We start from the raw sequence: 22,075 nt of genomic DNA, 5'->3' as shown, positions 1-22,075 counted from the left end.
CGCGTTGATAAGGACGTTTATAGATGTTGATAAACCAATATTACCTTTGAACTGTTTCAATTTCTTAATTTGTTTGTTTTGTAATTGTTCCGCGCCTGATATTTGTACTTACAAATTATAGATAACTCATCAACTATCTTAATTTTATCCAACCGACGCCAATAAACACACAACTATTATCACTCGCAGTCAGACTATTCTTTATCCGTAGCTTATGACGCACTTCTTTATCTCACTCCTCCGCTAATGTAGAGGTGAAATGATAAACTTTATAATTGTTTTCAATCGTTTAGCAAATTCCTGAATTTTTCTGAAAAATATAATTAGATTTTCTCGTAAAATATCACTTAGCATGTTTAACAGCAAAATATTCTATTTCGATCTCTCCATCATGGATATATATATAAATATTACATATTATGGATTCCCATCTCTTACCTTCCACACGGTTTTTCGCTCAGCAGAGAAAAAAAAAATATATGCCCCCCCCCCTTCCATCTTCTGAGGAAATTCGTATTTTCTCTTCTTGCGCATGAACGAAATTTCAAACCCTCCACTCAGGATTCTCCGGGGAGATATAATTTCGTTCCCCACGTAGCCTATTTAGTAACGACTCAATTTAGGGCCAACTCACATCCACGAGGGTATCGCGTATGGTTCACGGGTAGTTGACCGGTTTTCAAAAGAGCGTTTTGGAATAAAGCGGTTCCTAAAACAGCGGTTTTCAAAAGAGCGTTTTGGAATAAAGCGGTTCCTAAAACAGCGGTTTTCAAAAGAGCGTTTTGGAATAAAGCGGTTCCTAAAACAGCGGTTTTCAAAAGAGCGTTTTGGAATAAAGCGGTTCCTAAAACAGCGGTTTTCAAAAGAGCGTTTTAGAATAAAGCGGTTCCTAAAACAGCGGTTTTCAAAAGAGCGTTTTGGAATAAAGCGGTTCCTAAAACAGCGGTTTTCAAAAGAGCGTTTTGGAATAAAGCGGTTCCTAAAACAGCGGTTTTCAAAAGAGCGTTTTGGAATAAAGCGGTTCCTAAAACAGCGGTTTTCAAAAGAGCGTTTTAGAATAAAGCGGTTCCTAAAACAGCGGTTTTCAAAAGAGCGTTTTGGAATAAAGCGGTTCCTAAAACAGCGGTTTTCAAAAGAGCGTTTTGGAATAAAGCGGTTCCTAAAACAGCGGTTTTCAAAAGAGCGTTTTGGAATAAAGCGGTTCCTAAAACAGCGGTTTTCAAAAGAGCGTTTTGGAATAAAGCGGTTCCTAAAACAGCGGTTTGCAAAACCGCGGTTGCTGTTTCCGCGTTTCTCAAAACAGCGGTTGCTGTTTGGCCTGTTTCCGCCCAAACTGATAGGGATTGAAATATCTATTATATTAAGTATATAGGACAAAGAACAATATTATGCAAAATGGAGTAATGTTATATCGGAAGTAAATATAAAATATAATTTTTTGGAAAAGGCATATTATTTTGGGAAGTTAATGAAGATAAACAACAATATTTTGGAAAAGGCGTACTTTCGTACGCTCAAGATATAAACGCTGTAATCAAAATGCGCTAAAACGAGAAATGGCTATAATGGCAAACGCGTTTATGAAAAAGCCGTTTTGGACAATGCTGTTTTGATAACACGCCCAATCGATAACATACCATCGCGTATTTGGTGGGCAGCTTTTTGGCCTAGTTCGGAATCCGTAGTACGAAGTTTATCTCCATAACGGTATAGGAAGCCGTTTAGAAACGTCTCGTGTAAACACTGCTTTCAAATTTGAGAGCCAGAAATACGTTCCAAGAACCTTAATCTCACTTCAATAGAAAATACACCACTCGTATTAGAAATTAAACATTTATTTTTAATGAAATACAATTTCAACATTAGTGAGTTTTGTGATAAATTAATAATGGTACAAGTTTGTAAATATATATTTTATAAGCTCACTAACGTTCCCCGCGCTCGTTGAATTTATTTTCTAAAATTGAAAACAAAGATTTGGATTTATCAACGTTTTAATACGAAGTACTAATACTTAATTAAAATTCAAAATAATTTAAAGCAATCATATTTTGAAAGCTACGCGTAACGTTTCGAATACCCAGTGGCGTCAACGTCATTTTCATTCATTTATATTAAAGTGATAGCGTCAGGGCCATTTTCTATCACTTCTTAACATTTTTTTGAGTAACTTTTTCTTCGGTATATAGTTCTTGACATAATATAACGTCATACCTTAAGAAAATAATATATAGCTCCCTATAAGTATGAAACTCTCCATTTAAGCCATATAAACAGCATTTCCATTGAAATTTGTAAAAAGTTTCAAATGGCACCTATTAAGAGTTTTTGGCGTTAAAAAAGATGAAATATTTCTTTAGAATTTTTGTTTTTATATTTTAATTAAATAGTTAAAGTCCTAGAAGTTTTTATTATGATAATTATAACTGATTAAGTGCATGTCAAAATTATCATAATAAATTAATAGATGGCGCGAGATTTTGAAAACTGAGGCTAGCGCCTACACTGGTACGAGGTAAGGAGTATCTTGGTCATATTTCCCGGTCCATCGTGCTTTTCGCGGACATCTTGGGTGGCGGCGGCGGTTTCGCCCCCCCCCCTTATACTCGTAGTACCGAAACTTCTCCCACGGGGCGTAAAAGCGTAAGCGCCCCAAATTTGGAATCAAATGCTGTAGTATGAAAATGTACTACTTTTCATACTTATAGGGAGCTATATATTATTTTCTTATGGTCATACTAACTTAATCAATGCAATTGGGATCCAACGAAGGAAAAAGTTGAATTAAAACAGCAGAAATTTTTTCTCTAACGCGCTCAAAATTGAAAGAGTTCCTTGTTATCTTAATTATGACTTTGGCCAAATTCTTACTGTCAACGTAACGAGTGAGGTAATATTTCAACAGATTCGTGTCGCATTCACCCAAAGATATCATAATATCTAAATTGTAGTTATTTAAAAAGTTCTTGGCGAAAATCTTGGGATCAATGCTATCTATTACCATTTTTATGGACTCAGCAGCATCTCTTCTGTTACTCAGATTATGAAAGATTTTACTTAAGAACCATGAATTAGGATCTTCGATAGCTTTATTTAATTCTTCTCTTGGGAATCTGGTCCAAGAATATCTGAACAAAATCCTACGGTTGTAATCTCTGACGAAGCAGAGAGTTCCATCAGCAAGTTCTACCAAATCATTGCCATTTGTAGCTTCCATGGTACCAGTCATCTTGACTATGCTGTAGTCTATCGCCTTTAAAACCAAAGAATTTGGGTATGCTAAGCAATCCGTCTTTAACAACAAATTTGTCGGGCGTGGTTCAACTAATTCAGATATGATATCACATATTTGTTCAAAATTTAATTGGCACATTAAATATTCATAGACTGATGGACTGATGAAGGTGTGCAAGCGAGTAGCCGCTGATTTGAAAATATTCAAGGCCTCCGCTTTTCCTTCCGCACTTAAATTATTAAATATAAATTTTGCTGTTTCAATTTTACATAGATCAAGAGTTCCAAGTAAAAACTTCACACCCACTGACATTGTATCAAGATACATTCGAAGTGCTGTCATGCAACGTGTTATGTCCAGCAAGCGTCCTTCTAGTTTATAAATCCAGTATTTTAGCATAAAATTAATGCCATATTCATCGAAACTTTCTAGACCCACTTTTTTAAGTCGTGGCCAGAGTTCCACTACAACATCCTCCAAGCCGTATTCGCATGCCATTTTAAAACTGAAGGACAAATCGAGGTCGGTTTGATTCTCTAGTATTAACCTGGCCATCTTGGGTCGATTCAATGGTCCTTCAATGGTCCAACTCAAATTGGCGACTTGGTGCTCCAAGGTGGTGTCGTTGACGTGGTCTTTGATTTCGTGAAGCCAATAAAATATTTCATCTCCTACATCATCCAGTATCATCATGGTCATTTCTTTAATATGTGCTGTTATGTTGGATCGCTCCAGCTTGTCAATTGCTAGGCCGTGCCGTGGAACTCGTAAATATTTTTTATTTGCACTAATCATTACTGACGAGGCGAAATTAGTCAGGGCTTGACGTTGCAAGGAAATCATTGGCAGTTTGGCAATCTCCATTTTCAATTTTTCAGTACGATTTTCGATTACGAATTAAATGCCAACAAATATGTCGTCGGGCTCAGGGCTTAGAAGATGGCAGTATTTGAATGCAGCCACGGAATTCTTATTTCTTCTGATGGGCGTTTTTGATACTGTTCAAATGAAAGTTGAAATTAGAAGAATTACGCTAATATGAGTCGTTTTAGTGCTGATTCTAAAACAAGAAATTTGTACCGTCATTCATTATATTTTAAATGGAAAGTAGCTGCTAATGCTAATAACTTTCCTATGCTTTTGATAAAACGAGATGAAAGACTCATATAGAGCGTGGGCGTTGATAAGCAGTCAGCCAGGACGTTTATAGATGTAGGTAAACCTATTTATCTGTCTCAATTTCTTATATTTGTTTGTATCTTAAATATTACTATAGTTTATTCCTCGTTTAATCTTTGTAGTGACGAACTATTGTTAACTCATCAGCTATTTTAATTTTATCCCACCGACGCCAATAAACATACAATATGGGGTGGCGTAGCGGTTAGCGCTTTCGCCTCGCAGCAAGAGGATCCCGGGTTCGATCCCGGACTGTGGCACCGGGTGAAAAATCTGGGAAGAAATCCTTCTGCGTAGAGTTTGCAAGTTCTCTCCCCCCTTGTTAAAGGAGTTTTCCTCCGCGGTCTAACCCGGTTTCTCCTTTCCATCAAAACTTGCAGAGGTTAACGGTAATAGTTAGTATAGGGCGCTGTCGGTTAGCTGTGGCATAGGGGCTAGCCACCACCCCTCTATGCATTGTAAAGGCGTTAGATAAGTGACAATAAGTCGCAAGATGACTTGGTCCAATTAGCTAGCTAGCTTAAAACTATTATCACTCACAGTCAGACTTTATTCTTTACCCGTAGCTTATGACGCACTTCTTTCTCTCACTTTCCTGCTCATGTAGAGGCGAAATGATAAAGAGCGTTCTTTAGAGACGCTATCGCCATCTATAGCCCCGTTTGCTCGAGAAACTTAATAATTGTTTTCAATCGTTTTTCTGAAAAATATAATAATTACATTTTCACAGAAAAATATTCTACTTCGATCTTTCCATCATGGATATGTTTCAATACTACATATACTATGGATTCCCATCTCTTACCTTCCACACGGCATTTCGCTTAGCCAGGGATAAGGGAGTTGAGATGGATTGGAAATGATGATGGGCGACCTGCGGCAACGCATCTCTCTCAGTGTACCTCGCACACGCCTCTACCCTTCGGTAGGCGATTGCTAAGTGCTGCCGCGTAGCGCCATTTTATTTTTACGAGAACTAGCTTCCATTTTTAAGGTCCGGTACGACCCTACCTAACCGCGGAGGATGCTGGGAGGACTAGGTTGTCGTAGGTGGGGGTACAGAGGCAACGCTATAGGTATGGGGGTTGCCACTCCATTACTCTCTCCTTCAAGGTTCAGCAGAGAGTGAAAACCATGACTCCCCCCCCCTCCATCTTCGGAGGGACACTAAAATCAGGGTAGTTCGTATTTTCTCTTCTTGCGCATGAGCGAAATTTCAAACCCTCCACTCAGGATTCTCCGGGGAGATATAATTTCGTTCCCCACGTGACCTAGCTTTAACGACTCAATTTAGGGCCAACTCACATCCACGAGGGTATCGCGTATTTTTTGGGCGGCTTTTGGGCCTAGTTCGGAATCCGTAATACGAAGTTTGTCTTCATAACGGTATAAGAAGCCGTTTAGAAACGTCTCGTGTAAACACGGCTTTCAAATTTGAGAGCCAGAAATACGTTCCAAGAACCTTAATCTCACTTCAATAGAAAATACACCACTCGTATTAAAAATTAAACATTTGTTTTTAATGAAATACAATTTCAACATTAGTGATTTTTGTGATAAATTAATAATGGTACAAGTTTGTAAATACATATTTTATAAGCTCGCTAACGTTTCGCACGTCCGTTGAATTTATTTTCTAAAATTAAAAACAAAGGTTTGGATTCATCAACGTTTTAATACTAAGTACTAATACTTAATTAATATTTAAAATAATTTAAAGCAATTATATTTTGAGAGCCACGCGTAATGTTTCCAAAACTTAGTGGCGTCAACGTCATTTTCGTTCATTTATATAGCGTCAGGGTCATTTACTATCACTTCCTAACATTTTTTTAGTAACTTTTACTTCGGAGTATAGTTCTTGACATAATATAACCTCATACCATAAGAAAATAATATATAGCTCCCTATAAGTATGAAACTCTCCATTTAAACCATGTAAACAGCATTTTCTTCCATTGAAATTTGTTAAAGGTTTCTAATGCCACCTATTTAGAGTTTTTGGCGTTAAAAAAGATGAAACATTTGTTTAGAATTTTTGTTTTTATATTTTAATTAAATAGTTAAAGTCCTAGAAGTTTTTATTATGATAATTATAACTGATTAAGTACACGTAAAAATTGTCATAATAAATTAATAGATGGCGCGAGGTTTTGAAAACTGAGGCTAGCGCCTACACTGGTACGAGGTAAGGAGTATCTTGGTCATATTTCCCGGTCCATCGTGCTTTTCGCGGACACCTTAGGTGACGGCGGCGGTTTCGCCCCCCTTTTACTCGTAGTACCGAAACTTCTATAAACATTTTTAAACAAGATGGCCCAAGGGCTGGGCCTTAATAGTAATTTTACACGGCTCACGTGACCCCCCGTATAGTTGATCTCCAATAAATCGTACAACTAAAAACATTTCTGAAACACAATCGTGCATCCCTTTAATTTCTACTAACGTCACATTTCAAATAATATTAATGAAACTAAATTGTGCACCCCACTAAAGTATAATTTTTAAAAACCATACGAATCAAATAATCTATTTTACGGAACCTAACCTAACCATCCAGCATAATCTCTGATGTATCACGCGCACAAAGTGCAGTAGTGCACGAAAATTATCATCTTGTTTCCCTTCACTCAAAAAAGCCCGCGAGATTTAAATTACCTTTCTTTCCTCTCTCTCCGAGCGGGATGCCCCCTCTCCCTCTTCCCCCTCTCACTAATATACCAGGCAGGCAGTTCTCTCTCTACGCGGAGCTTCGTATCGCCACCGCGTACGCTAGTGATCTCTCTCTCTCATCGTAAGCGTACGTTTCGCGGACGCGACCGGTTTCCCTCTCTCTCTCATCGTAAGCGTTCGTTTCGCGGACGCGTCCGGCACAGGGACAGGGACAAGGACACGGACAGGGGTTTGGTGCCGTTTCTTAAATTTTACCGGAATAAAATTCCGTGTAAAATTAAAAAGAAATTAATTTGTAAGGTCATTTCACTGTAAAATACCATAACTTTTTAATAATTTAACCCAAGGGACATCTTTGTAAATAAGAATCACTCTTAAAGATTGCTCCTGAATAAAAGCATTTATTTATTTTATTTAATCTAAGGACATTATTAAACCTTTATCTAGCAGATATGTACTATTAAAGGAAAAGTTCAGGTAACATAACATAATACCTTAGAAGAACGGTCTTTTTGTAGATATATAAGGAATGAAAAAATCTCGCTGCCTGTTGCACCGTACGCTAAACTATGGGAACTCGTGGTGTTACTAATCTTGGCAACCAATGAAATCACAGTTAGAAAGACTTTAGGTTTAGAGACGTGACGTAGTACTCAAGACCGGCCCACAAAACCCGCATAGAAATTAATATGAGTAGCGCTAGGGAAAGGTTTTGGAAATGGCTTTATTTTTACAAATTTATTAAATATTAATTTCAGGGTCTTATCGTGAAATTATTGAGTACAAAATTCGAAAAGAAAAGTTCACAAAAATGAATTAATTAACTTGAAAACATAATAAAGCATTTAAATCTGACTAATTTCAACACATTATAATATCATACTAACTTAATCAATTCAATTAGTATCCAACGAAGGAAAAACCTGAATTAAAATTTTTTCTGTAACATGCTCAAAATCGAAAGTTTCCTTTGTTATCTCAATTATGTCTTTGGCCAAATTCTTACTGTCAACGTTACGAGCGAGGTAATATTTCAACAGATTCGGGTCGTATTCACCCAGAAATATCATAATATCTAAATTGTAGTTATTTAAAAAGTTCTTGGCGAAAACCTTGGGATCAATGCTATCTATTACCATTTTAATGGACTCAGCATCGTCTTTTCTGTAACTCAGATTAAGAAAGATATCTTTTAAGAACCATGAATTAGGATCTTCGATAGCTTTATTTAATTCATCTCTTGGGAATCTGGTCCAACAATATCTGAACAAAATCCTACGGTTGTAATTTCTGACAAACCAGAGGGATCCATCAGCAAGTTCTATCAAATCTTTGCCATTTGTAGCTTCCATAGTACCATTCATCTTGCCTAGGGTGTGGTCAATCGCCTTTAAAACCTCAGAATTTGGACATGCTAAGCAATCGGAGTTTAACAACAAACGTGTCGGTCGTTCAACTAATTCAGATATGATATCACATATTTGTTCAAAATTTAATTGACACATTAAATATTCATAGACTGGTGGTTGTTTGATGAAGTAGAACAACGTAGTAGCCACTGATTTGAAAATATTCAATGCCTCTGCTTTTCCTTCCGTACTTAATTTATGAAATAGAAATTTTGCTGTTTCAATTTTACATCGCTCAATGTTTCCGAGTAAAAACTTCACACCAACTGACAATCCATCAAGATTCATTCGAGCTACTGACGTGGAATTTGATATCTCCGGCAAGCGTCCTTCTAGTTTATAAATCCAGTATTTTAGCATAAAATTATTGCCATTTTCGTCGAAACGTTCTAGACCCGCTTCTTTGACTCGTGGCCAAAGTTTTACTACTACATCCTCCAAGCCGTATTCGCATGCCATTTTAAAACTGAATGACAAATCGAGGTCGGTTTGATTCTCTAGTATTAACCTGGCCATTTTGGGTAGATTCAATGGGCCTTCAATGGTCCAACTCAAATTGGCGGCTTGGTGCTCCAAGGTGGTGTCGTTGACGTGGTCTTCGATTTCGTGAAGCCACTTAAATATTTCTCCTCCTACATCATCCAGTATCATCTTGGTCATTTCTTTAATATGCGCTGCTATGTTGGATCGCTTCAGCTTGTCAATTGCTCTGTTGTACATTGGAACTCTTGCTTTGAGGTTCCATGTATCTTTTAAATATTGTTTATTTTCACTAATCCAGACTGACGAGGCGAATTTAGTCAGGGCTTGACGTTGTAAGGAAATCATTGGCAGTTTGGCAATCTCCATTTTCAATTTTTCAGTTCGATTTTCGATTTCGAATTATTCGCCAAAAAATATATACCTATTTATCGGGCTCAAGGCTTATATGATGGCAGTATTTGAATGCAGCCACGGAATTCTTATTTCTTCTGATGGACGTTTTTGATACTGTTTAAATGAAAGTTGAGATTAGAAGAATTACTCTAATATGATTCGATTTAGTGCTGATTCTAAAACAAGAAATTCTTTTTGTTCCTGTGTGGGAATGTCGAGCTAGGGTTTTTTTGAAAACCTTACAGCTCCGAAGAATATAGAGATACATATGAGGCCTTATATTTTTAGGTAATTTTTAAGTGCCGACTTAAATTGAACAATAGATTTTATTGATATAATGTCAGGATGGGAACCGTTCTACGGAAATAAGAGTGCTTTAGCTGGTTTTTACGGGCATGTAAGCAGTTCGGACGTTTATAGGTGTATAAACCAATATTACCTTTGAACTGTTTCAATTTCTTATATTTGTTTGTATCTTAAATATTACTTAAGTTTATTCCGTTTTTAATCTTTGTAGTGACAAACTATTGTTAACTCATCTGCTATTTTAATTTTATCCCACCGACGCCAATAAACATACAATCATTATCACTTATTATTATTCTTTACCCGTAGCTTATGACGCACTTCTTTCTCTCACTCTCATGCTAATGTAGAGGCAATAGGATAAAGAGCATTCTTTGGAGACGCTATCGCCGTCTATAGCCGCGTTTACACGAGAAACTTAATAATTTTTTTCAATCGTCTTGCAAATTCCTAAACCTTCCTGAAAAAATATAATAATTATATTTTCTCATGAAATATCACTTTTTACTATGTTTAACAGCAAAATATTCTATTTCGACCTCTCCATCATGGATATATATATAAATATTACATATTATGGATTCCCATCTCTTACCTTCCACACGGCATTTCGCTTAGGCCACCGTTTAGCAGAGAGAAAAAAAAATATGACTCCCCCATCTTCTGAGGGAGACTAAAATCAAAGAAATTCGTATTTTTTCTTCTTGCGCATGGGCGAAATTTCAAACCCACCACTGAGGATTCTCCGGGGAGATATAATTTCGTTCCCCACGTGGCATAGATACGAACGACTCAATTTAGGGCCACCTATCATCCTCGAGAGTATCGCAAATTTGGTTGCTAGCTTTTTGGCCTAGTTCGAAATCCGTAATACGTAGTTTTGTCTCCATAACGGTAGGAAACGGTTTCGAAACGTCTCGTGCAAACACGGCTTTAATATTTGAGAGCCAGAAATACGTTCCAAGAACCTTAATCTCACTTCAATGAAAATACACTTATTATAAAATTAACCATTTGATTTTAATGAAATACAATTTCAACATTAGTGATTTTTGTGATAAATTAATAATGGTACACGTTTGTAAATATGTATTTTATAAGCTCGCCAACGTTCCGCACGCCCGTTGAATTTATTTTCTAAAATTGAAAACAAAGGTTTAATTGGATTCATTAACGTTTTAATTCGTAGTACCAAGAAGAAATTTACTATAAGAAGACCTAAAAAGGCATACGGTGCGCGCGTGATAGTCGACAATCCCCCCCCTCATGGGTGGGGGGAGGCTGGAAACCAAGGCGGGACTTAATATTTTATCTTACTCTATGTTTTTCACCATCTATCTCTTTTACCTTTTCGTTAAGCCTTGGTTTGGTTTTTGGAACTGACGAAATCATAAGCATAGTACACTTGATTCGATTTAGAAACAATTATAGAGCGAACGATTTTCACGTAGAGACACGTATTCAAAATCCATTCAATTTGGTTCAAAACCTTTAACTTACTTATTAATGGCAATTAAAAACCATTCCCTAACCGTTTCAGCACCGCTGGCAGCCTCCATTTTCTGTTGACTTTTCTCGAGGTTTTTTCTCTTGTTGGAATACGTCAATCGCGTCTGTATGACCTATTCCCACGGGATCCAATAGGAAAGCGCAGAACAATGACGGACATGAAAGGGGTGGGGCTTATTTGTCCACTAACACCGGTGTAAAAGTAGAAGCGTAAAATCTAATGACTTAGGCATTCTTATAGTAAATTTATTCTTGGTAGTACTAATAGTTAATTATTATTTAATATAATTTATAGCGATCATATTTTGAAAGCCGCGCGAAATGTTTCCAAAACTTAGTGGCTTCAACGTCATCTTCGTTCATTTATATTAAAGTGATAGCGTCAGGGTCATTTTCTAAAACTTTTTTACATTTTTCTTAAGTAAATAGGCCTACTTCTGAATATATTTCTTGACACATTGAAACTTCATACTAACTTAATCAATGCAATTGGGATCCAACGAAGGAAAAAGCTGAATTAAAACATCAGAAATTATTTCCCTAACATTTAAAAACCTAGAAGACATCCTTGTTATCTTGATTATGTCTTTGGCCAAATTCTTACTGTCAACGTTACGAGCGAGGTAATGTTTAAACAGATTCGTGTCGTATTCACCCAGAAATATCATAATATATAAATTGTATTTATTTAAAAAGTTCTTGGCGAAAACCTTGGGATCAATGCTATCTATTACCATTTTAATGGACACAGCGTCTTTTTTGTAACCCAGATGACGAAGCAATTTACTTAAGAACCATGAATTAGGATCTTCGATAGCTTTATTTAACTCTCCTTTTGGGAATCTGGTCCAAGAATATCTGAACAAATTCCTACGGTTGTAATCTCTGACAAACCAGAGATCTCCATCAGCAAGTTCTACCAAATCATTGCCATTTGTAGCTCCCATCGTCCCAGTCATCTTGCCCAGGGTGTGGTCTATCGCCTTTAAAACCAAAGAATTTGGACATGCTAAGCACGTTGTCTTTAACAACAAATCTGTTGGTGGTACAACTAATTGAGATATGATATCACATATTTGTTCAAAATTTAATTGGCACATTAAATATTCATAGACTGATGTGTCGATGAAGGTAAAAAAGCGAGTAGCCACTGATTTGAAAAAATTCAAGGCCTCTGCTTTTCCTTCCTCACTTAAATTATTAAATAGAAATTTTGCTGGTTCAATATTACATCGCTCAATGTTTCCGAGTAAAAACTTCACATCAACTGACATTCTATCAAGATACTTTCGAAGTAATGACATGCAATATGATATCTCCGGCAAGATTCCGTCAAGTTTATAAATCCAATATTTTAGCATAAAATTATTGCCATATTCATCGAAACATTCTAGACCCATTTCTTTAACTCGTGGCCAAAGTTCCACCACTACATCCTCCAAGCCGTATTCGCATGCCATTTTAAAACTGAATGACAAATCGAGGTCGGTTTGATTCTCTAGTAATATCCTGATCATCTTGGGTCGATTCAATGGGCCTTCAATGGTCCAACTCAAATTGGCGACTTGGTGCTCCAAGGTGGTGTCGTTGACGTGGTATTTAATTTCTTTAAGCCAATAAAATATTTCACCTCCTACATCAGATAATATCATCTTGGTCATTTCTTTAAAAAGTGTTGGTACGTTGGATCGCTCCAGCTTGTCAATTGCTCTGTGGTTCCGTGGATCTCGTAAATATTTTTTATTTGCACTAATCAATACTGACGAGGCGAAATTAGTCAGGGCTTGACGTTGTAAGGAAATCATTGGCAGTTTGGCAATCTCCATTTTCAATTTTTCAGTTCGATTTTCGATTTCGAATTATTCGCCAAAAATATATTTATCGGGCACGAGGCTTAAAAGATGCCAGTATTTGAATGCATTGACGGAGTTCTTATTTCTTCTGATGGGCGTTTTTGATACTGTTCAAATGCACGTTGAGATTAGAAGAATTACGCTAATATGATTCGTTTTAGTGCTGATTCTAAACAAGAAATTCGTAGCGTCATTCGTTATGTTTAAAACGAAAAACAGCTGTTAATAACTTTTCTACGCTTTTGATAACACGTAATGAAAAGGCTTTCATATAGAGCGTGGGCGTTGATAGGCAGTCAGCCAGGACGTTAACTAATATCAGAAGTGAGATGAGACTAGAAGTGAAGGGCTCTAGCATTGATTGTAGATCCTGGCACTAGTGAACAAATCTGAGGATTTTATGCCGCTTCCCACGCGCTAAAACTAGAGAGAAAAAAATTGGTCGAGTTCCAAAAACATTTCCTACCCCCTTCGCCTCAACCTAAAGCGGCGGAACACGGACACGGCTGCTTGAATCTAGTTCGGCCGTCTACCACCGCGAGCTTCTCACGTTTTGGAGGGGAAATTATGAAACCGCCACTAGAGGGCCAACCGTTGGTGTGTTATCAAGAATATTCACTTTCGCCGAGTGAAGAATTTGGTTAGCTCACTTCTGCTAATATTATCTTTGAACCGGAACTTGGCAATTCGGGCCTTAACTCCGCCCCCAGCGCCATTATGGTATGTTTTTTAACAGAATGAAATCTAAACAAGCTCCTCCTCCTGGTATGTTTAGCACTAGTGGAAGGTAGCCTGACGTTGGATGACGTAGTACTGCCAAGTCCCTACTGTTTCAATTTCTTATATTTGTTTGTATCTTAAATATAACTTAAGTTTATTCCGCGTTAAATCTTTGTAGTGACAAACTATAGTTAACTCATCAACTATTTTAATTTTAACCAACCGACGCCAATAAACATACAATTAATATCAGACTTTATTCTTTACCCGTAGCTTATGACTCACTTCCTTCTCTCACTCTCCTGCTCATGTAGAGGCGAAATTAGAAAGAGCCTTCTTTGGAGACGCTATCGACATCTATAGCCTCGTTTACACGAGAATCTTTATAGTTTTTTTCAATCGTTTTGCAAATTCCTAAACCTTCCTGAAAAATATAATAATTAGATTTTCTCATGAAATATCACTTTGTACTATGTTTAACAGCAAAATATTCTATTTCGACCACTCCATCATGGATATATATAAATAGGTACTACATATTATGGATTCCCATCTCTTACCTTCGACACGGCATTTCGCATAGGCCACCGTTCAGCAGAGAGAGAGAATAAAATATGACTCCCCCATTTTCTGAGAGAGACTAAAATCAGGGAAATTCGTATTTTCTCTTCTTGCGCATGGGCGAAATTTCAAACCCACCACTCAGAATTCACAACCACAAGAGAGATTTAGTTCCTTTCCCCACTTGACTCATCTCTTTCCGACTCAATTTATAGCCACCTCTCATCCGCTAGAGTATCGCGTATTTGGTGGGCAGCTTTTTGGCCTAGTTCGGAATTTTTAATACGTAGTTTGTCTTCATAACGGTAGGAAACGGTTCCGAAGCGTCTCGTGTAAACGCCTCTTTAATGTTTAAGACACTGAAGTACGTTCCACAAACCGTAATCTCAATTCAATAGAAAGTACACCACTCTTATTAAAAATTAAACATTTGTTTTTAATGAAATACAATTTCAACATTAGTGATTTTTTTGATAAATTAGTTAATGGTACAAGTTTGTAAATATATATTTTATAAGGTCATTAATATTCCGCACGCCCGTTGAATTTATTTTCTAAAATTGAAAACATAGGTTAGGATTCATTAACGTTTTAATACGTAGTACTAATATTTAATTAAAATTTAAAACAATTTAAAGCAATAATATGTTGAAAGCCACGCGTAACGTTTCCAAAAGTTGGTGGTGTCAACGTCATTTTCGTTCATTTATATTGAAGTGATAGCGTCAGGGTCATTTACTATCAAATCTTTTCATGTTTCTTAAGTAACTACTACTTCAGAATATAGTTCTTGACATAATAGAACGTCATACTAACTTAATCAATTCAATTGTGATCTAACGAAGGGAAAATCTGAATTAAAACATTAGAAATTATTTCCCAGACATTAAAAAACCTAAAAGACATCCTTGTTATCTCGATTATATCTTTAGCCAAATTCTTATTGTCAACGTTACAAGCGATATAATATTTCAACAGATTCGTGTCGCATTCACCCAAAGATATCATAATATCTAAATTGTATTTATTTAAAAAGTTCTTGGAGAAAACCTTGGGATCAATGCTATCTATTACCATTTTAATGGAGACAGCGTCTTTTCTGTAACTCAGATGACTAAAGATTTGTCTCAAGAAAGTTGAAGAAGAATCTTCAATTTCTTTATTTAATTCTTCTTTTGGGAATTTGGTCCAAGAATATCTGAACAAAATCCTACGGTTGTAATCTCTGACAAACCAGAGAGTTCCATCAGCAAGTTCTACCAAATCATTGCCATTTGGAGCTTTCATGGTACCAGTCATCTTGACTAGTCTGTGGTCAATCGCCTTTAAAACCTCGGAATTTGCACATGCTAAGCAATCCGTCTTTAACAAAAAATCTGTCGGTTGTTCATCTAATTCAGATATGATATCACATATTTGTTCAGAATTTAATTGGCACATTAAATATTCATAGACTGGTGGTTTGATGAAGTAGAACAACGTAGTAGCCGCTGATTTGAAAATATTCAAGGCCTCTGCTTTTTCTTCCTCACTTAATTTATTAAATAGAAATTTTGCTGTTTCAATTTTACATAGATCAATTTTTCCGAGTAAAAACTTCACACCCACAGACGTTCTATCATGATACATTGAAGGTTCTGGCATGCAATTTGATATCTCCGGCAAGCGTCCTTCTAGTTTATAAATCCAATATTTCAGCATAAAATTATTGCCATATTCATCGAAACATTCTAGACCCACTTCTTTAACTCGTGGCCAAAGTTCCACTACTACATCCTCCAAACAGTACGTGCATGCCATTTCAAAACTGAATGACAAATCGAGGTCGCTTTGATTCTCTAGTATTAACCTGGCCATCTTGTGTAGATTCAATGGTCCTTCAATGGTCCAAATCAAATTGTCGAGTTGATGCTCCAAGGTGGTGTCGTTGACGTGGTCTTTAATTTCGTGAATCCAGTTAAATATTTCTCCTCCTACGTCAGTCAATAGCATCATGGTCATTTCTTTAATATGTGCTGCTATGTTGGATCGCTCCAGCTTGTCAATTGCTCTGTTGTTCATTGGAACTCTTAGGTATTGTTTATTTGCACTGATCCAGACTGACGAGGCGAAATTAGTCAGGGCTTGACGTTGTAAGGAAATCATTGGCAGTTTGGCAACCTCCATTTTCAATTTTTTCAGTGCGATTTTCGATTCTAAATTATTCGCCAAAAAATGTATTTGTCTTCGGGCACAAGGCCAGTATTTGAATGCAGCCACGGAATTCTTATTTCTTCTGATGGGCGTTTTTGATACTGTTCAAATGCACGTTGAAATTCGAAGAATTACGCTTATATGAAACGTTTTCGTGTTGATTCCGAAACAAGAAATTCGTACCGTCATTCATTATATTTAAAACGGAAGACAGGCTACACAACAGCTGCTAATAACTTTTCTATGGTTTTTATAACACGAGATGAAAGACTCATATAGAGCGTGGGCGTTGATAAGCAGTCAGTCAGGACGTTTATAGATGTAGATAAACCAATATTACCTCCTTATTGTTTCAATTTCTTATATTTGTTTGTATTGTAATTATAACTAGAGTTTATTCCGCGCCTGATATTTGTAGTGACAAACTATAGTTAACTCATCAGCTATTTTAATTTTATCCCACCGACGCCAATAAACATACAATTATTATCACTTAAAGTCAGACTTTATTCTTTACCCGTAGCTTATGACTCACTTCTTTCTCTCACTCTCCTGCTAATGTAGAGGCGAAAGGATAAAGAGGGTTCTTTGGAGACGCTATCGCCATCTATAGCGTACAGCCGCGTTTACACGAGAAACTTTATAGTTGTTTTCAATCGTTTTGCAAATTCCTAAGCCTTCCTGAAAAATATATTAATAGATTTTCTCATTAAATATCACTTTGTATTATGTTTAACAGCAAAATATTCTATTTCGACCTCTCCTTCATGGATATAGATAAATACTACATGTTATGGATTCCTTTCTCTTACCTTCCACACGGCATTTCGCTTAGCTCCCCCGGTTCAGCAGAGAAAAAAAATATAACTCTCTCTCCCCCCCCCCATCTTCTGAGGGAGACTTAAGCTATGTTCACACTTGCACGGGAGTCGGCTGACAACTCGTTTGCCCAACTATTTTTGGAACACTCTTTATTGCTAGTTCGAAGCGATTTCAACAGCCTCGGTTCACACCTTAAGACGCGTCTGCTTGCGCTGTCTGCTTATCTTTTCGTTTGTGCTATCTGCTAAGGCCGGTGAAAATACACTTAATACTAGTCTCATCCCACGCGAAATACCCCTGAAAACGAGAAATTAGCTTCCAAAGCCGCTTTAAGTTGGTTCGCGAAGCAACTTCAAGAAACCGCGTTTGTAATTAGATTCTCGAGTATCAGTTTTGTTCACACTTAATTTTGGAAGCGATTTCAATCGCTTCGAACCGGTTTCCCATGTAAGTGTGAACGTGGCTTAAGATCAGGGAAACTCGTATTTTCTCTTCTTGCACATGTGCGAAATTTCAAACCCACCACTCAGGATTCACAAGAGAGATTTAGTTCCTTTCCCCACTTGACTCATCTCTTTCCGACTCAATTTAGAGCCACCTCTCATCCGCTAGAGTATCGCTTATTTGGTGGGCAGCTTTTTGGCCTAGTTCGGAATCCGTAATACGAAGTTTGTCTCCATAACGGTATAGGAAGCCGTTTAGAAACGTCTCGTGTAAACACTGCTTTAAAATTTGAGAGCCTGAAATACGTTTCAAGAACCTTAATCTCACTTCAATAGAAAATACACCACTCGTATTAAAAATTAACCATTTGTTTTTAATGAAATACAATTTCAACATTAGTGATTTTTTTGATAATAAATAATGGTACAAGTTTGTAAATATTTATTTTATAAGCTCGCTAATGTTCCGCACGCCCGTTGAATTTATTTTCTAAAATTCAAAACAAAGGTTTGGATTCATTAACGTTTTAATGCTTTGTAATAATAGTTAATTGATATTTAAAATAATTTAAAGTAATCATATTTTAAGAACCACGCGAAATGTTTCCAAAAATTATTGTTGTCAATGTCATCTTTGTTCGTTTATATTAAATCGATAGCGTCAGGGTCATTTTCTATCAAATCTTTATGTTTCTTAAGTAACTACTACTTCGGAATATAGTTCTTGACATAATATAACGTCATACTAACTTAATCAGTGCAATTGGAATCCAACGAAGGAAAAAGCTGATTTAAAACTACAGAAATTTTTTTCCTAACACGCTCAAAATCGGAAGAGTCCTTTGTTTTCTCAATTATGACTTTGGCCAAATTCTTACTGTCAACGTTACGAGCGAGGTAATATTTCAACAGATACGTGTCGTATGTAGCCAAATATATCATAATATCTAAATTGCACTCATTTAACAAGTTCTTGGCGAAACCCTTGGGATCAATGCTATCAATTACCATTTTTATGGACACAGCGTCGTTGTTGGAACTCAGATGACGAAACATTTGACATAAGAACGTTGAAGTAGAATCTTCGATAGCTTTATTTAATTCTTCCTTTGGGAATCTGGTCCAACAATATCTGAACAAAATCCTACGGTTGTAATGTCTTACAAACCAGAGGGATCCATCAGCAAGTTCTACCAAATCATTGCCATTTGTAGCTCCCATCGTCCCAGTCATCTTGCCTAGGGTGTGGTCAATCGCCTTTAAAACCTCGGAATTTGGACATGCTAAACAATCCGTCTTTAACAATAAATCTGTCGGTTGTTCAACTAATTCAGATATGATATCACATATTTGTTCAGAATTTAATTGGCACATGAAATATTCACAGAGCGATGTGTCGATGAACATGTAGAAGTAGGAGCCAATAACCGTTGATTTGAAAATATTCAAGGCCTCCTCTTTTCCTTCCGCACTTAAATTAATAAATAGAAATTTTGCTGTTTCAATTTTGCATAGATCAAGGTTTCCAAGTAGAAACTTCACACCCACTGACATTCTATTAAGATACATTCGAAGTTCTGGCATGCAACGTGTTATGTCCGGCAAGTGTCCTTCTAGTTTATAGAGCCAATATTTCAGCATAAAATTAGTGCCATATTCATCGAAACATTCTAGACCCACTTCTTTAACTCGTGGCCAAAGTTCCACCACTACATCCTCCAAGCCGTATGTGTATGCCATTTCAAAGCTAAAAGACAAATTGAGGTCGGTTTGATTTTCTAGTAGTAACCTGGCCATCTTGGGTCGATTCAATGGGCCTTCAATGGTCCAACTCAAATTGGCGACTTGGTGCTCCAAGGTGGTGTCGTTGACGTGGCCTCTAATTTCGTGAAGCCAGTTACATATTTCTCCTCCTACTTCACCCAATATCATTTTGGTCATTTCTTTAATATGCGCTGCTATGTTGGATCGTTGCAGCTTGTCAATGGCTCTTTCGTCGTCGTTCCATAGATCTCTTAAATATTTTTGATTTGCACTAATCCAGACTGACGAGGTGAATTTAGTCAGGGCTTGACGTTGTAAGGAAATCATTGGCAGTTTGGCAACCTCCATTATCTCTTTTTTAGTACGATTTTCGATTACGAATTAAATGCCAAAAAATATATTAGCGTCGGGCACAAGGCTTAAAAGATGCCAGTATTTGAATGTAACCACGGAGTTCTTATTTCTTCTGATGGACGTTTTTGATACTGTTCAAATGCACGTTGAATTTAGAAGAATTACGCTTCTATGATTCGTTTTCGTTTTGATACTAAAACAAGAAATTCGTACCGTCATTCATTATATTTTAAAATGGAAGAGACTACTCAACCGCTGCTTTTTATAACAGGTAATGAAGGTGGGCGTTGATAAGCAGTCAGTCAGGACGTTTATAGATATAGATAAACCAATATTACCTTTGAACTGTTTCAATTTCTTGTATTTTTTGTATTGTAATTATAACTAGAGTTTATTCCGCGCCCAATATTTGAAGTGACAAATTATAGTTAACTCATAAAATATTTTAATTTTTTCCAATCGGTCTCAATTAATATTACTCACAGTCAGACTTTTACCCGTAGCTTATGACGCACTTCTTTATCTCACTCTCCTGCTCATGTAGAGGCGATAGGAGATATAACGTATTTGCAGACGCTATCACCATCTATGTGAGCGTTTACACGAGAACTTTATAATTTTTTTCAATCGTTTTGCAAATTCCTAAACCTTCCTGAAAAATATAATAATAGATTTTCTCATGAAAAATCACTTTGTACTATGTTTAGCAGCAAAATATTCCATTTCGACCTCTCCTTCATGGATAAATATAAATACTACATAATATGGATTCCCATCTCTTACCTTCCACACGGCATTTCGCTTAGTGGGCGCCCCGTTCAGCAGGGAGAGAGAATAAAATATGACTCCTCCCACCCATCTTCTGAGGGAGACTAAAACCAACACGGAACTGGAGCAACCCTCTTGTATCTCCCGATGCTAAGGGTTGCCTAGCTACCCCCCTTTTCCAGTCGAAAGGGTGTATGTTTCAGAGACAGAAATACGTTCCAAGAACCTTTATCTCACTTAAATCAAAATACACTTATTAAAAAATTAACCATTTGTTTTTAATGAAATACAATTTCAACATTGTTGTTTTTGTGATAGATAAATAATGGTACAAGTTTGTAAATATATATTATAAGCTCGCTAACGTGCCGCACGCCCATTGAATTTAGTACTATAATTCAAAGCAGAGGTTTGGATTCACCAACGTTTTAATACTTAGTACTAATAGTTAATTAAAATTTAAAATAATTTAAAACAATCATATTTTGAGAGCCACGCGTAATGTTTCCAAAAATTATTGGCGTCAACGTCATTTTCGTTCATTTATATTGAAGTGATAGCGTCTATCACTTCCTAACATTTTTTGAGTAACTACTACTTCGGGATATAGTTCTTGACATAATATAACGTCATACCATAAGAAAATAATATATAGCTCCCTATAAGTACGAAACTCTCCATTTAAGCCATGTAAACAGCATTATCTTCCATTGAAATTTGTAAAAGGTTTCTAATGCCACCTATTAAGAGTTTTTGGCGTTAAAAAAGATGAAATATTTGTTTAGAATTTTTTTTTATATTGTAATTAAATAGTTAATGGTCTAGAAGTTTTTATTATGATAATTATAACTGATTAAGTGCATGTCAAAATTATTAAAATAAATTAATAGATGGCCCGAGATTTTGAAAACTGAGGCTAGCGCCTACACTGGTACGAGGTAAGGAGCAAGGGGGTCTCGATCGGAGCTAGGAATTTTCAATTTTCTGTCTCTCGACGAAAGTTCGTCTGCTTATGGTCCGCGTTCTATAGATGTGACGTCATACGTGGAGAATTTTTTAAACGTAAAAGCGGGAATATCGACTTCGCTGTTTTTGGTATTAATATTCTTTGAATTATAATTTATTTATTAGCTTATTTAAAAGTATTTTTAAGGAAGACAACCTTTTTTTTCTTATTTAAAGTGTTTTGTGGATTTATTTTAAAAATCAGGTACATTTGAAATTTTAGAAAGGTACATTTGAAATTTTAAAATCAGGTACATTGGAAACAATATATATATATATATAAATTTTTTAAATGAAGTACATTTTAAATAATCACAACATGCTCATTTTTTAGCAAACAAATTTAAGGGTTTTTTTAGCTGCTTTTATATTTTGGTTTGGTTCCAGAATTAGCTGGTTTAAAAA

General features: G+C 36.3%; 5 protein-coding genes across 16 annotated transcripts; all 5 read right to left on the bottom strand.

Moving 5' to 3' along the window:
- Positions 1-1,820: 1,820 nt before the first annotated feature.
- Positions 1,821-9,861, bottom strand: LOC149618658 (uncharacterized). 3 transcript variants are annotated; one of them, XM_089855289.1, is made up of 3 exons: positions 9,803-9,861; positions 4,316-4,457; positions 1,821-4,233 (listed from the first exon to the last, which is right to left on the bottom strand). In XM_089855289.1, exon 3 carries the CDS (start codon positions 4,097-4,099, stop codon positions 2,744-2,746), a length of 1,356 nt encoding a protein of 451 aa, XP_089711415.1. In that variant the 5' UTR covers positions 4,100-4,233; positions 4,316-4,457; positions 9,803-9,861; the 3' UTR covers positions 1,821-2,743. The 3 variants fall into 3 exon arrangements, with proteins under 3 accessions (XP_089711415.1, XP_089711414.1, XP_089711416.1); XM_089855288.1 differs by having other exon boundaries at positions 1,821-4,457; XM_089855290.1 differs by lacking the exons at positions 4,316-4,457; positions 9,803-9,861 and adding an exon at positions 4,955-5,046.
- On the bottom strand, positions 7,794-9,729 carry LOC149618659 (uncharacterized). The gene is made up of 2 exons (XM_089855062.1): positions 9,401-9,729; positions 7,794-9,302 (listed from the first exon to the last, which is right to left on the bottom strand). The coding sequence occupies exon 2, from the start codon at positions 9,214-9,216 to the stop codon at positions 7,984-7,986; it is 1,233 nt and encodes a 410-aa protein (XP_089711188.1). The 5' UTR covers positions 9,217-9,302; positions 9,401-9,729; the 3' UTR covers positions 7,794-7,983.
- Positions 9,862-9,875: 14 nt separating the features above from the next.
- Positions 9,876-14,384, bottom strand: LOC149618657 (uncharacterized). 7 transcript variants are annotated; one of them, XR_016375448.1, is made up of 3 exons: positions 14,321-14,379; positions 10,411-14,184; positions 9,876-10,351 (listed from the first exon to the last, which is right to left on the bottom strand). XR_016375448.1 is itself a non-coding variant. In XM_089855293.1 (3 exons), the coding sequence occupies exon 3, from the start codon at positions 13,011-13,013 to the stop codon at positions 11,664-11,666; it is 1,350 nt and encodes a 449-aa protein (XP_089711419.1). In that variant the 5' UTR covers positions 13,014-13,209; positions 14,002-14,184; positions 14,321-14,379; the 3' UTR covers positions 9,876-11,663. The 7 variants fall into 7 exon arrangements, 6 of the variants coding, with proteins under 6 accessions (XP_089711419.1, XP_089711418.1, XP_089711420.1 ...); XM_089855293.1 differs by having other exon boundaries at positions 9,876-13,209; positions 14,002-14,184; XM_089855292.1 differs by having other exon boundaries at positions 9,876-13,209; positions 14,028-14,184.
- A 7-nt stretch (positions 14,385-14,391) lies between these two features.
- LOC149618656 (uncharacterized) lies at positions 14,392-17,601 on the bottom strand. Of its 2 annotated transcripts, XM_089855298.1 has the most exons (3): positions 17,327-17,601; positions 16,855-17,195; positions 14,392-16,615 (listed from the first exon to the last, which is right to left on the bottom strand). In XM_089855298.1, the coding sequence occupies exon 3, from the start codon at positions 16,485-16,487 to the stop codon at positions 15,147-15,149; it is 1,341 nt and encodes a 446-aa protein (XP_089711424.1). In that variant the 5' UTR covers positions 16,488-16,615; positions 16,855-17,195; positions 17,327-17,601; the 3' UTR covers positions 14,392-15,146. The 2 variants fall into 2 exon arrangements, with proteins under 2 accessions (XP_089711424.1, XP_089711423.1); XM_089855297.1 differs by having other exon boundaries at positions 14,392-17,195.
- Positions 17,602-17,704: 103 nt separating this feature from the next.
- LOC149618655 (uncharacterized) lies at positions 17,705-20,770 on the bottom strand. 3 transcript variants are annotated; one of them, XM_089855287.1, is made up of 4 exons: positions 20,681-20,770; positions 20,236-20,549; positions 19,332-20,090; positions 17,705-19,250 (listed from the first exon to the last, which is right to left on the bottom strand). In XM_089855287.1, exons 3-4 carry the CDS (start codon positions 19,889-19,891, stop codon positions 18,530-18,532), a joined length of 1,281 nt encoding a protein of 426 aa, XP_089711413.1. In that variant the 5' UTR covers positions 19,892-20,090; positions 20,236-20,549; positions 20,681-20,770; the 3' UTR covers positions 17,705-18,529. The 3 variants fall into 3 exon arrangements, with proteins under 3 accessions (XP_089711413.1, XP_089711411.1, XP_089711412.1); XM_089855285.1 differs by having other exon boundaries at positions 17,707-20,090; XM_089855286.1 differs by having other exon boundaries at positions 17,707-20,090; positions 20,381-20,549.
- Positions 20,771-22,075: the final 1,305 nt, after the last annotated feature.

The sequence above is a fragment of the Phalangium opilio genome, unplaced genomic scaffold (assembly GCF_054372755.1).
Source record: "Phalangium opilio isolate 3A_F unplaced genomic scaffold, DU_Popi_V2 ptg000209l_1, whole genome shotgun sequence".
Classification (NCBI taxonomy): domain Eukaryota; kingdom Metazoa; phylum Arthropoda; class Arachnida; order Opiliones; family Phalangiidae; genus Phalangium; species Phalangium opilio.
The sequence above is the reverse complement of the archived record's forward strand: the minus strand, read 5'-3'. Positions and strand labels throughout refer to the sequence as shown.

Excerpts from the sequence above, each read along its gene's own strand:
- LOC149618658 (XM_089855288.1), bottom strand. The coding sequence starts at position 4,099 with ATGGAGATTGCCAAACTGCCAATGATTTCCTTGCAACGTCAAGCCCTG.
- LOC149618659 (XM_089855062.1), bottom strand. The coding sequence starts at position 9,216 with ATGTACAACAGAGCAATTGACAAGCTGAAGCGATCCAACATAGCAGCG.
- LOC149618656 (XM_089855297.1), bottom strand. The coding sequence starts at position 16,487 with ATGGAGGTTGCCAAACTGCCAATGATTTCCTTACAACGTCAAGCCCTG.
- LOC149618655 (XM_089855285.1), bottom strand. The coding sequence starts at position 19,891 with ATGGAGGTTGCCAAACTGCCAATGATTTCCTTACAACGTCAAGCCCTG.
- LOC149618657 (XM_089855291.1), bottom strand. The coding sequence starts at position 13,013 with ATGGAGATTGCCAAACTGCCAATGATTTCCTTACAACGTCAAGCCCTG.